This window comes from Octopus sinensis, linkage group LG7 (genome assembly GCF_006345805.1).
Source record: "Octopus sinensis linkage group LG7, ASM634580v1, whole genome shotgun sequence".
NCBI classification, from domain to species: Eukaryota; Metazoa; Mollusca; class Cephalopoda; order Octopoda; family Octopodidae; genus Octopus; species Octopus sinensis.
The window spans coordinates 110,825,735-110,841,287 of record NC_043003.1 but is presented as its reverse complement, the minus strand read 5'-3'; the positions used below and the strand labels follow the sequence as shown (position 1 = coordinate 110,841,287).

At 31.4% G+C, this 15,553-nt stretch overlaps 1 protein-coding gene across 5 annotated transcripts in view; it reads left to right on the top strand.

The window, feature by feature from the left end:
- LOC115214515 (gamma-aminobutyric acid type B receptor subunit 2-like) overlaps positions 1 to 15,553 on the top strand; it is a 1,118,481-nt gene that overhangs the window by 609,542 nt on the left and 493,386 nt on the right. For 4 of the 5 annotated variants that reach the window (XR_005000211.1, XM_036505132.1, XM_036505134.1 and 1 more), the window contains exons 6-7: positions 4,441 to 4,626; positions 9,246 to 9,452. Coding sequence is in view for 4 of the 5 variants with exons in the window: in XM_036505132.1 (XP_036361025.1) it covers positions 4,441 to 4,626; positions 9,246 to 9,452 (393 nt within the window). In the remaining variant the exon portion in view is untranslated. Of the gene's footprint in view, positions 1 to 4,436; positions 4,627 to 9,245; positions 9,453 to 15,553 lie in introns of all 5 variants that reach the window. The other variant, XM_036505133.1, reaches the window with a different exon arrangement.

Here is a 15,553-nt window from a genome sequence, read left to right as displayed (position 1 = left end):
CTTGTATACTCTTATACATATATGTATGTATGTATGTATGTATGTATGTATGTATGTATGCATGTATGTATGTATGTATGCATGTATGTATGTATGTACGTATGTATGTATGTTATGTATATATATATATATATATATATACATATATATACATATAATATATATATATATATATATATACATATATATATATATATATACATATATATATATTCTTATACTCTTTTACTTGTTCAAGCCATTTGACTGCGCCATGCTGGAGCACCGCTTTTATAGTCGAGCAAATCGACCTCATAGATTATTCCTTCTAAGCCTAGTACTTATACTATAAGTCTTTATGCTGAACCGCTAAGTTACGGGGAAGTAAACACACCAGCATCTGTTGTCAAGCAATGTTGGGGGGACAAACACAAACACACACACACGTATATACATATGGAAGAAGCCCGTCGTATATGTATATATACATATACATATATGCATATATATATATATATATATATATATATATATATATATATATATATATACATACATACATATACATATACGACGGGCTTCTTTCAGTTTCCTTCTACCAAATCCACTCACAAGGCTTTGGACGGCCCGAGGTTATGGTAGATGACTCTTGCCGAAGGTGCCACGAAGTAGGACTGAACCCGGGAACATGTTGTTGGTAAGCAAGCTACTTACCATACAGCCACTCCTGCGCCTATATATATATATATAAAGTTAAATTTTATTGAGAGATACTATTGAGAATCCAATAATTTAATATTATATTGCATGATATACTATGAATATAATATAACATAATATTATTATATAACATAAACATTTATTAAAGAAAACTATACGTATATGTTTGTGTGTATGTATATATACATATATATATATATATATGAATACACACACAAATACTTACATAAATATATATGTGTGTGTGGATGTGGGTGTGTGTGCAAGGTGTGGTGCATAAACTGTCGTCTAAATTACGCGAAAAGGAAAATAACAGTGACATTTCAAGAGATATAATTACCAAAACTACATAAAAATATCTTGAAATACTAAATAATAAATCTATCCAATAAAATCGGCATTGGCTTCAACCACGGCTTCCAGACGACTTCGGAATTAGCTGCAACAATTCTGGACGGTCTCCTTATATGAGTTAGTGAATACTGACATAAGGCTTGCCTTCACATTTCTTTGGTGTTACTAGGAATTTGGTTGGTCTCTCGCTCATCAGCGCCTCTACACAAAATAATATAGGGGGTTGCAGACTGGAGTTCGGTGGCCAGATGTTAGGGGTGATGTGGTCGCAGAGTGAGCTCTCCTACTTTTGTGCATGGTGCAGAGTCCTGTTGCGAGGCATAGGGTCTTCCAGGAACCACCTATTGACACCCAAACACTCTGAAATATCAATATTGGAGCTTCCGCAAATGCCAAGCAGTACAGCATATCGATTCAAAATTTCTGGCTGAGTGAATTGCGACATGGTGCTGTTTTTTCTCACAGACGGTGCTCAAATGATCCTTCCACATTGTGTAGTAGACAAAACAAAAGACAAGCAATGCGCATGCGCGAAATTAAGAATGTACAATGTCGACGACATACCAATCGCACCCTGAATATACGGGAAGCGTCTTTCAGTTTCCGCCTGCCAAATCCACTCACAAGTATTTGGCCTTCCACGGCTCGCGTACAAGACGCCCAAGATAATACGCAGTAGCGTTGAGGTTGGGAAACAAACCGCTTGCCATACTGTGACGTCTGCACCCGCTCCATTTATTAAGTTCCAGCCTACTTTTTGAGGAAGTATGTGGATGCATGTACCAAACTATGCTGTAACTGTATATGAGTTTAAAAGAGTTTTTTAAAAAGTCTGGTAAGAAGCAGTTTACTGGTTACGAGAGAACTAGACATTGTGACTGATATATGTTCATTTACGAATGAATTGAATCGCAGTGGGCTAAATAAAAAAGAGATGAAATATTTGATGATATGCCTCTGCGCCGGTTCTATTGTAAATACAATCAATTATATATAGTTGCTTCGGTACATTTAATTGTAATTAGCTACCGTCTCTTAATACAAAATATAACTGCAGGCATTCAATGCACTTCATAATTGGAGAACGTTTATCAAAAGAGGGATTTACCGGGCTAGTGAAGTTTCTAATTTTAGTTATACTAACAAATAATTATATACATAGAAAGAAGATGTGGATGCATTCAATGTGGATGGATAAGTAACATACAATTGATGACATAAATTTCGGCATTTCGAGTATATAATTATCTGCTCTAATTTACCTTTTTCTTTCATTTACTCTCCGCTTTGTTTTCTCTCTCTCTCTCTCTCTCTCTCTCTCTCTCTCTCTCTCTCACTCTGCCAAGCTACAGTTAAGATTTTTAGTGCTACTCTATCAATGGCTCACGAAATGGTACAGGATATATAATTACATTAGAATAGCAAAATAACAAGTCGTTATTCTTCGTTCCATTTAAGTAATTAAATAAACTATACATAGATGTTTGTTTATAATGATATAATGAACAGAATTAAGTACTCAATACATTGTTTTCAATAGTACGGGATTTATAATTACATTAGAATAACAAGTTTTCATTCCATTTAACTAATTTAATAAACAATCTTTACCTCGATGTTCGTTTGGTTATAATGAAAGGAATAAAGTGTAATATAAAATGTGCATGATACTTGCCGGGATTTTCAGTTTCCTGTTCATACGATACTTTAGTTTTACAGTCATTGGACTGTGCCATCCTAGGGCACCGCGTTCAAAAGTTTACTGGGATAAATCAACCTCTAAACTAATTTTTCATCCTGGTAAATATTCTACCGATCGTTTTTTGCCGAACCCCTAAGTTACCGAAATCAAAAACATCAACGACGATTCTCAAGCGGTTCTGGGAACAAGCATAAAGAGACAAAAATAGACACGCACACACGTATGCACACAAACAGACACACACACACACACCACACACACACACACACACAAGTACATACACGAGGGGGTTCGTTTCAGATTTCGTCTACCAAATGCAGTCGTGAGGCTTTCGTGGGCCCGTAACTAGAGCAGAACGTATTCGCCAAAGGTGCAACACAAAGGGATTTAATCCGGAAACACGTGGTTAGAAGGCAAACGTCTTACCTTACAACCACGCCTGTGGCAATATATATATAATATATTACCTACCTACCTACCTACATGTATGTATATAAATATATATATATATAATAAAGGGTAAAATTAATTAATTAATTAATTAATAATTCTACCAAATATTTTCGGCATGTTAAAAGAACCATTATCGGTAAACTTAAACAACACTTTTTTTATAAGTATGAGTATATTTATAATGAAGGTCCAGCCAAAAGTTTTGCTTCACCACATACATATATATGTTATCTGAGAGATTCTCTTACGGTAGAGAAATAGCTAGGTATTTGGCTGTTATTTCAAAATTGTCGGTATATGGTGAAGAAATTCTTTTAGCTGAAACCTAATTATAATTACACTCATAATTCTAAAAAAAAGTTATATATATATATGTATAATATATATCGTTTGGGGATTTGGTTTGCAAGATTCTTTATGTGAGTTCATGTGCTGAAGCATATTCTGTTGTGCCTGGGGAGAGAGTGATTCTCTTTTAGTACTTTATAATTTAACACGAACACCGTGTTTTTGCATCAGCAACTATTGAAATGGTTGCAAGACGCAAAGAAAATTTTAGTAAAATAAAGAAAGAAATGAGTGTAAAGTTTACCGGTGAATGTGTTAAATTATAAGGCACAAAAAGAGAATGACCTGCCCCAGACACAACAGTATATAAATGTGTGTTTGTGTGTGTGTGTTCGTGTTTGTTAGTGTTCGTGTTTGTGTGTGTGTGTGTGTTCGTGCGTATGTGTGCATGTCTGTATATGATATAATGAAAAGTGATCCTCTGATTTTATATCATTTAATTACGCGTTTATTAATAAAACAATTCTCATATATCATTTATATTTGACAAACATACAAATCACACTTGTCAGTATATTTATCGCACTGAAAGCTCGCGTGATATATAGTGGCAATACAACAGCAATTTCATCGCTTTCATATTTTAATATTTCAAACTTCTGTTCTGAATTTTATGTAACAGAGTTTCACTTACTGATCTAGCGTGTTGTAACAAATAAAACAGTTTTCTACTCATAATATTTAGTCTAAGTTTCATGTAGAAATACTTCATTTTTCAGTAAAATACATTTTTACTTCACGCTTAATGTAGATTGCATTTATGTTACTTTAATATACATCTGAAACGCGTGATCAATGTTGCAGGAGTTAATTACATTATGATTTTTCTAAATCAATAATAATATATTTGTATCTAAAATTTGGTATTTCTCCTTTGAAGACAGGCCTACAAAAGAGGGATGTATGGACCAAAGTACCAGTGGATAATCCTTGGTGGTTATCCGGTGGATTGGTGGACACAGAGTGAAGAGAATTGTACTCAAGAGCAAATCAATGAGACAATCCATGGTTACATTTCAACAGATATCCTCCCACTCAGTAGCAGCAATTTAGTTACGGATTCTGGTTGGGTAGGTATTCTTGAACTACACAGTTTTACATATTATGTATGTGCTTATAAGTCTGTATAAAGGTGTCTCTGTCTTTATGTGTAAATGTGAAATATTATTCAGCCTCTCTGTTTGATTTTTCCTTCCTTAATCTCTGTTTCTTTCTCTCTCCCTTTACTTTTTCTCACTCCCTCCTTCTTTTGCTACTCACACATGCATACATACATACATACATACAGACATAGATGCATACATTCATACATACATAGAAACACAATTAACCACACGCACACGCACACACACATACACACACACACACACACACACACACACACACACACACACATATATATATATGGAACAAGGATAAGACATTACTGCATGATGTCATCATAAACATCTAGGAAACTTCATCAGAATATTTTTATACATACATACGTTCATACGTACACACTTACATACATACATAATACATACATGCATCCATACGCACACACACACATATATATATAAGGTGCGAAAGAAAGTGGTCTCTCAAAATGTATACGCATTGTAAAAGATAATAACTCAATAGTCGTTTGGTTTGGAATTTAAATCAAATAATTACGGTAGGCGGACACATCTTTGAAAAAGGAAATCTGAAAATTGGAAACGCAACCGAAGAGCAAAGAGTGTTTAGGAAGTAGTTTCAAGCAGATCCAAATACCCGACTTAACTTCAATTGAATACGATAACTTTGAAGTAGATGGAAGTGTGCAGAAAATTTCGGGTACAGACCAGACCCATAAATCATCTGCCAAATTTCAAGAATATCTCCGCCATAAGTAAATCGTGAGATGGAATTTCAAAGTCAAGCGTTCATCGCAAATTGAAATACCATCTTTCGAAAAGTTGCATTCAAAGAATTGTCTATTCTCTGAATGAAGATGTTCCAAACAGAAATATGCAGTGATGAAGCTACATCTAAATTAATTGTCTCTACTATCCTTCATAATTACACCTAATATGAGGGACCTGAAGATACCTATATTGCAGAAGAGCAACAAGTTACAATGTGATACATATTATCATCAACACGATTAATTGGACCATTCTTTTTAGCGTTTCAGAAATCGTTCATATTAATTTAGATTTGATGTATAAAACTGTTAAACCAAGCATCCAAGGGACTTTAATGTTTTGGAATTTTATCTCCAGCAAACATGTGGCACTCCTGCACTTCCGCAGCAACGTCGACAAAAGGCTGGATACGACACAACGATTTAGTAGAATACATTCCACCTTCACCAGACCTTACACCTCTGGACGTTTTCATGGCAATACTTTAAAGATACATTTTATGGTATAAAAACGTTCACACACAAGAATTTGGGGACAGACATTAACTGAGAAATTAATACATCTCATTTTAAATGTATTTGTTGCTGCTCGGTTACCTTTCAACTTTCCCCATATCCATTACGAATATTTGTTGCTATACAAAAACAGCACCACCACTGAAATGGTATCACATGTGAGGAACTTCTATGCAGGATATCGACCTGATAAAATTAACAGCGAGATACCAGCAGTGGAAGATGCGAACATTCATTGGTTTGAAAACCGGTGATCGCAAATGAGAATTTTACTCTACATCCTATTAATTTTCAAAATGAAATGTGTTCTGATAAACACTAGTTTTATAATAACTCAATTTACATATAAATATTCTGTGAGCTCTGTCTCCTCCCTCTTCCCCTATTTTTCTGCATGTACATACTTACATACAATCATATATATATATATATATATAAGGAAATATAGAAATACAGTCGACATATTAAAAGTTTATTTATATTATAATATAATTACACTATAAAATATATAATCTAACAAATTATTAAAGCATGTATATATATATATATTTATATATCCTACAATGCATTTCGACTCATATCCCAAGGGGATTTATAAAAAGCCACATTTATGCATATGGGTCTCCTCAGGGTAATATTTGCCTAAATAGTAGACAAGATTTGATGGAAGGACTCATATATCATTGAATTGACTAATCTAAAGTATAGCTATGTTTACAAGCGCGAGCGTTAATAATTTTAAAATGAATTAATAAACACAAGAATTACAACAGTCATAAAATATTTTTATGCATCCTTAATGATATTAATTTAAATATATTTTAATCTGAAATAATCACAATAAAATCTATATAATATGTTAAGGAATTACGCTGGAGTATAAAATATATTTCATTTAAAATCTCTGTATATTACTATGAAGAAATAACCAAGGATATGTTTTATTCAGATAGTAAATTCATTAAAAAACTTTTAATCAGCGATTCATTAATTCAAGAGTTTCTACTAAATACGCCGGTGTTATACAAATGTACAAAGTTACGATTATCATAAACTATACTATTTCTTACATAAAAATGTTAATATTATATAAATAAATAAAGTATAAACATTTTACTTAAGAAGGAAAGAAATTAGAGTAAGCCAATGATCTTAATATTCTATAATTTCTATGCGCATAGCAGTTCGAAAGGACATACTATGGTAATATATATTAACTATTATAGAGTCTAGAAAAAATATTCATATATGCACAATTATACGAAAATATATAAAATTGTATTTAAGAATTATTCTAATCTATTTATGCGTACTAATATAAATATTTTTCTAAGTAAGTAACAAGTAAAAACACAAATTTACTTTATGAGAGGAAAATACCACAGTAAATCAATATTTATATACTTATACTTTCATTGCTTACGGAAAAAAACTGGAAATACGTACTTACACTAGAACTGTTTTTAATCACGATAGGGCATTTTATGATATTATTTATATACTCTCATTATTAAATTTGATTAGATGCATATATGTAGTATGTGTATGTATGTGTGTGTATACATATGTGTATGTATCTACATTTTAGATTGATATATGAGGAGACTCATGTGCATAAATTTGAATTTTTATAGATTCACTAGTGGATATCAGTCGAAATAATCGTAGGATATATATTTCACTTATTTATTACATATATTATATTATATCGTATTATATTATATCTTTTATAGTATAATTATATTATAAAAAAGTTCGAATAAATTTCTCTATTTCCTACGTTCGAGTTTTTTTCTTTTTCTTTTGTGGTATCTAACTGAAGAATCGGAAAATTGTATGTTTTACATCTCTTTGAAGGAAATGATTTTATGTTCTTGGATTATACACACACGTATATCTATATTTATATATCTATCTATATATATATATATATATATATATATATATATATAATATATATATATATATATATATATATATTTATATATTTATATGTATATATATATATGTGTGTGTGTGTGTGTGTGTGTGTGTATGCATATATATATATATAATATATATATATATATATATAATATATATATATATTTATATATGTATATGTATATGTGAATTGCTAGATAATATTGCAGTGTATATGCGTTTCTATCACTGGAAACAGTGATCTGAATGAATAATAGTATTTGTAGCCCATCGTTTATAAGTTGCCTGAATATTGAATATATCTCCTTTGTTAAGAAATAAACGTATTTTATTTTAGGTTTTAACATTTGGTGTAGCTAATTTTTATGGTTCATTCCCCCCTCATTTGTTTATCATTTAGAGATAGCTAAATGTGTGAAATGTTTAACATTCTGAAATGTGGCCCATCTCTCAGTCCTGCCTTTCAAAGTTGCTTTGCAAATTGTCATATATTCATGTTATCAGAATTACATAAAATTATCGGTGAAGGTCTAATATAATTCTAGCATTGATATCACCTGCTTAATGTCAATAAATCATGATAGTTTTAGCGTGAAATCGAGATAGGCTAACGATGGAATTGTGAATGGGATATAACTCACATATAATTACAGCAGTGACGTGACATAATAAAGAAGGAAACTACGTGTTCACTAGACGATGTGCATTAATGACCAACAAAATCTCCATTAAATCAAAACTTACTCTTAAAAACAAGAATATCACATTGCATAATGTAAATTTAATACAGGTGACTTTAAGATGTAGTTTTCAGTGATCACATAACTTTTAAATTTCATCAGATCTATTAGAGAATATTTGCGTCTACGCAATAAGGGCGTCAACAACTAAATGACGTCGCAAGTAAGGAACTTCTATGTTGAATGTTGACCTGATAAAATTAACAATCGTATCTCGCTAGAATGCTACAATAAAATTGTGCAAATAAGCTTACATTGGACAGTGGTTATTAGTAGAAGTTTTCGGGCTAGCTATTGCTTGAATGATTTTGATTATGACGGGCGTACACGATTTTAAAAGAAAACCCAGAGACAAAAGAACAGTGAAGTAATAATCCACATTTGTTATGCTGACACTGTAGTTTGTGTTATGCACTGTAAATGTTTGTGTTAGCACATAAAATAGTTTATGTATATATATATATATATATATATATATATATATATATATAAATTTGGTTTTTTCAAAGTTAATTAAATTTAAAATTTCTCCTTTTGTATATTGAAAAATTAATATAAAAATATTGCTTGAGTTTTACGCTTAATAAAAATATTAACAATCTTTATTAACAAATCTCTGCAGACGCCAGCAACGTACCTGGACAAATACAACAAAAAACGAGGAAACGAATATAGCAAATTCCATGGTTACGCATTTGACGGAATCTGGGTGATTGCAAAGGCATTTGATCGTCTGGCGAGAAAGCGGAAACGGCGACATACACCTTTAGTCTTTACTCGTGAGGAAGTTACTGCAGCTCTAAATGCAACAAATTTTCTTGGTGTGACGGTATGTATCATTTTATGTTTAGCGAAGTAGTAAAGAGAGGTATTTTGTATATTTGACCATCGTCACCAGCACACGAGCACACACGTATGTACAAACATAAAGACGCAAACATAGACGCAGTTAAGAGCAACTGGTGATCACACACATCTATACATAATGAGAAATATGTAGCAGTAATAGGTCGCGAGATAGGCATGAATGAGCGTCAGTACCTATGTATCTATATATATATATATGTATGTGTGCGTGTTTGTGTATGTGTGTACGTGTGTCTGTGTATAAAATATGTATATATATATATATATATATATATGTATATATATATATAGTTATTTCGATCTTGTAAGGATGGACTTGGTGCTAACTTAACTGTATCTATTTTTTATTATATTTTTTTTATTATTATTATTATTATTATTATTATTATTTTATTATTATTATTATTATTATTATTATTAATAGTAATTTTTATTAACTTTATAGCTTTAGAATCTTATGAACTGTACCACGGATTTAATTATTATTTTTCATCTCCATATATGTTAGCCTTTTTTTTTATATATAAAAAAAACTATTAGCCAAATATGTATAATATCGGTACTTATTGATATTAATATATACTCTATTATATATTTTGTTTTATTTTGTTCTGTTTACCTTCCTTTTTTGTACAAATGTGTATTATATTATATAAGTGTAGCATTATGATGTATAAGTTTTTATATTTTACATTTTTATATTTTTATATTTATATGTATATGATTGTATAATATTTTTCACTATTATAACAAATTTAATTTAATTCTCTGAAGAGGCCGTGGGGCATCCTTGTTAATGCCTCATTTATACCTGCCTTTATGGCTTATAGGTTAAATGAGGTATGACTGTCCTCACTGCCGAAACAGCTGTCAGTTTTGATTTATTTGCATATCATATTTGAAAATTTTTTACTTATATCTCTTTATCTTTTTACTATTACTGTATATTTCATTTCATTTTATGTATTGCCTTTACTCATATGTAATGGTGTATTAAAGTATGGATTGAGTATCATCGGATAGTTGATGTTTTACTGATTTAAGTATATTTCTCCATTCTCTAATTTTGTAGTTATATATATATATCAATGTATATTCATATATATATATGGTTGATTTTTATACATAGTTGTAACTCAGGATATATATAACCACAGATGTGGCTGTGCAATAGGAGGCTTGCTTACCAGTGTTGCCTTGCCCGACCCTTGTCAGCGGTTTTGGCATACGGAAACTGTGTATGTATATATTATATATACATTCTTACATATATAGTTTGTTCATATATAGACACATAGCACTTACGATTTGATTAGTTGCGTAAGTAAACTTGTATGCTTCAATAAAATCTTGTCAAAATTCGCACATTTTTACTCAAAGTACTGACTGAGCCTTAAGACAATGTAAAGTGGCTTAAGTCTGAGGGATGAAAATACATAACTTCCGTGTACTGTAGATTAAGAGAAATGCATTAAATCAATTACATTATAAAATAATTATACTTTCTCTTTTGTTAATCTATCTTCTTGTTTCTCTGTTTCTTGTTTTTTTTAATCATTGTCTATATTTGTTCTTGAATACTATAATTGTTCTTGATATTCAAACATGGAGGAATATCAACATGGTATCCCATAAAACATAAGAGAGAAGTTATGCAAAATAAAAAAAAGTAGTAATTGAGAATAGAAGGGAAACTATTTCTGTAATCCAATGCTAAAAAAATCAGACTCTTGAAAATTAGCAAGTTTCCGTTTGAACAATTATTATAGTTGTAAACAGATGGTACATCACAACATTCATTGCCTTTATTGATTAGACTGCAAATATGTTTGATGGATTAGATTTGTGCTCGCAAAAGTTCACTACTGTTGATATGTCATATGTGACTTAATTTGTATATGTACTGATTTAATATGTATATCATTAATTGCGTGATTTGTATGGAAACAGCAGGGTGTGTTTTGAGTTATTTGATATCGTTTTTGTAGTCATGGCGAGCAAAATATAAGTTTCTGCGTTGGTTCATTGGCAATGATTCAACAATAAGCAGTCGGAACCCACATTGGTCAATCAACATGTTGCTAGAAATAGCAGCCAAATATCTCTCATTCATACCAATATTAAATAAGAAAATGAAATATAACTGAATAAGTCCTATGTATTTATGTAAAAGACGGTATGGTTATAACTTCATTATATTTCTCCCCATGCCTCTGCGACTAAAACTGAACCTCATAAACAATGGCAACGACACAAATAACAAACAAAAGCAATAAAAACATGTATCAGCGTAGTACATGCATAGGTGTTTATTTTAAAAGTCGAATTCAATTCTAATAAACTTACCGTTGTAAGCTCACCGCGATTTCGATGAAGATACCCAGTAGCAGACGTATTATCATACACAGAACTATGCTAAATATTCTATATATAAGTACTTGTTTCAGAACTAAGCAATAAAAAATATAAGTGTTAATAGGAACATCAGATGAGTAATATTACAGGTTAAAATTCTTCCTATTTGTCTGAGAGTCTATCTGTCTCCTTAGTAAGGTAGCTACCTAAATACCTATCAGAATTGTTTCTTAGATTATCTGTCTATATAGAGCGAAAGAAAAGGACGCAGATGTTTCTCACTTCGCTTTTAATCGTCTAATATCGCACTATTGACCTGTCCACTAATCTTGCATTTGTGCATACATAAGCTCTATGAATATATATATATAAATACAAACATACATATATACATACAAATATATACATATATCTATATATTCATAGACACATACATATGTATATATATATTTATATATATATATATTATATATATATATATATAAACATATATATATATACACATACATAAATATATATACAAATATATATATATATATATACATGTATATATGTATACATATATAGACACATATATATATGTATACATATATATGCATATATATATGCATATATATATATACATTTATATATATATATATATGCATAAACATATATATCTATGTATGTCTACATTCATATATATGCGCACATATGTGTGCGCATGTGTGTGCATGTGTATTTACTTGGAAATGGATGCGTAGCTTTCAATTAAATAAGGACATAAATAATATATACATGCATATACATACATATATATATATATATATATATATTATATATATATATAGATGTGTATATATTAATAGTGGACGTCGCCAACAGTAAACAACATAATATTCGAGAACAAATGAGTTCAGTATGCAAACAAGGAAGGAAACCAATGAAAAACAGGACAAGTATCACAAAGAACGACCCTTCATCCGTTGTCGGCTGTCTATCTACTTCTCATTTAGAATATTGAACAACAATCAGATTCTACGAAGAGGATGTCTCCCATAACGGTAACAACAAGAACAACAACGACAATATTATTATTTTCAACTTTTGCCACATGGCCAGCAAATTTGGAGGCAGGTGTTAAGTCTATTACATCGACACCACTGTTCAACTGGCACCTATTTTATCCAACTCGAAAGGATGAAAATCAAAGACGACCTCGAGGAAATTTGAATGCAGAAGGACCAGACGGACAAAATACCGTTAAGTTTTTTACTCGGCGTATTAACCATTCTCGTTGCCCTAATAAACATGATAATAATAAAACTACTACTGCTACTACTACTATTACTACTACTACTACTGCTATTACTACTACTACTACTACTACTACTACTACTACTACTACTACTACTACTAATAATAATAATAATAATAATAATAATAATAATAATAATAATAATAATAATAATACATTGTTTACGTCGACGATAATGATGAGGGCAATGATGATGATGATGATGATGATGGCAATGATGATGTGATGAGTAAGGAGGGATGGGGAGGACGTCGACGACATGGACGAAGTTGATGCCGAAAAATGTGATGATATATAATTTTTAATTAAAAGTAAACTTATCAACTGATTAGATTATCAAATATTCAAAGATTGCGTAACGTTTATACAGAGGCGGCTGTAAAATTTAAAATGAACCCTGGTGAGAAGATGGTGTCAAAATCTGCCGCTTTTAACTTAGTCGAACAATTTTGAATGGAAGAAGGAAAATTGTTTACGTATCATAACACATGTCCGAATACGTAGCCATAACACCATTTTCTCATTGAAAATGTTAAAGGTATTTTGGTTATCATCAGTTTTCACACAGACATAGGTATTATATATTTATATATTTATATGCGCGTGTGTGTATGTGTATATATATATACGTGTGTGCGTGTATGTGTATACACACACACAGACATTTGCGGACAGAATATGTTTATATACTAAAAGATAATAAATCCTCATAGCATTCAAAAAATTCTCTGACGATAGAAATAAATCTTCTTTTCCATAATGTTATTCAATAAAACCACCTTCAGCTTCAACAATTGCTTGTATATGAGATCTAAATCATTTTCATGTTCGAATCAACTGGTCCTGGTTCATTTTGGACATTACTTCGATTATTGCAGTATTCAAAGAATCTTTGGTATTACGGTCGTGTTCACTGACCTCTCTCTCAAAAACGCTCTCCACGTAATAGTCCAATGGATTGAGATCTGGGGAATTAGGAGGCCAAATGTTAGGGGTTAGGTGACCCTGAAAATTTTCAGGTATCCATACCTAGTTACTACAGTGATGTGTGATAGTGCAAAGGCTTACTTAAACACATATTGCCTTCCAATGCATACACTGTCTATCTATGGCATAACAATTGTTTCCAGGACCTAAATGTAGGCGGCCTTGTGGAATGAAGTAAAGAGTCATCAAATGTCCTTCATTGCTGACAACCCCTAAAACCATAACAGTTGCAGACAATTTTGTATCTTTAACACTCGGAACTTCGGAAGGGTCTACACATGATCATCTGTCATTTCATCTGTTAGCATTTTGAACTTGATCGAAGTTTCTCTCGTTGGAGGAAAAACAAATCATATCTTCTGCTGGAATTTTCAGTTTGTTTAAGAAACGTTTAAGTATCACGTAGTGATTTTTATTTTCCTTACATCTGCCTTCGTGGACAACATTGGAGATCTTTTGCAATTGATCTCATAGACTTTCTGGGTTTGTAATCAATGGTCTGTTGAAATTGCTGGATACACTCAAGTGTTCTGATGATTTCAGAGAGTTTAGAATGTAGAATGCGTTTTATGCTTTGATACTGGTGATACGTTTCTATCTTCAGTCTCTAACTTTTTACAAATTTTGTAGACGAGAGATCTGACAACTTTTTAAAATCGAGATATTTCTAAATCGCTCAACCTTTAGAACCACAATAACAGCATGCCTCTTAGTATTTTGAGTGAGATGATGGTCTGCCATTATCATTTTCTGAAACAAAGATTACACAGAGTTAGCAAAAAATGCAGCTACGTCTTCAAAATTTATCCTCAAATACCTTGTATATATTATGTGTGTGCGTGTGTGTGTGTGTGCGTGTGCATGTGTGTGTGTATGTATATATATTGAAGGAGAAATAAAGAGTGAGTGAAAGTCATACATAACTACATGCACACACAATTGCACACAAAAACACCCACTGACAGATTTGTGTACGGCATATGTGTATATACATATGTATGCATCTCTATCTCTCTCTGTGTCTCTGTTTGTCTGTCTGTCCTTCTCTCATATTCTCTCTCACTCTCTCTCACTTTCTCTTTCTCTCTCTCTCTCTCTCTCTCTCTCTCTCTATATATATATATATATATATATATATATATATATATATATAATACAAAATGGAACAAGAACGCAAAAGATCCGGACAACTAAGTGATAAAAAATTTAGGACAACAAAACATCCAGATAAACGATACAAAGAAAAAAGGCACGTGTCATATATATATTCAAATTACTGTGGAGAGTTAACGTTTTCCAGTTGAAATATGAATTTTTATTCATTGAATATAAATCGAACCGAAGATAACCAACAGTGTAGCGCAGAATAATGGAAGAGTTGCCACAATATACCATAACAATCAATTTGTATGAGCAGCTCGCGC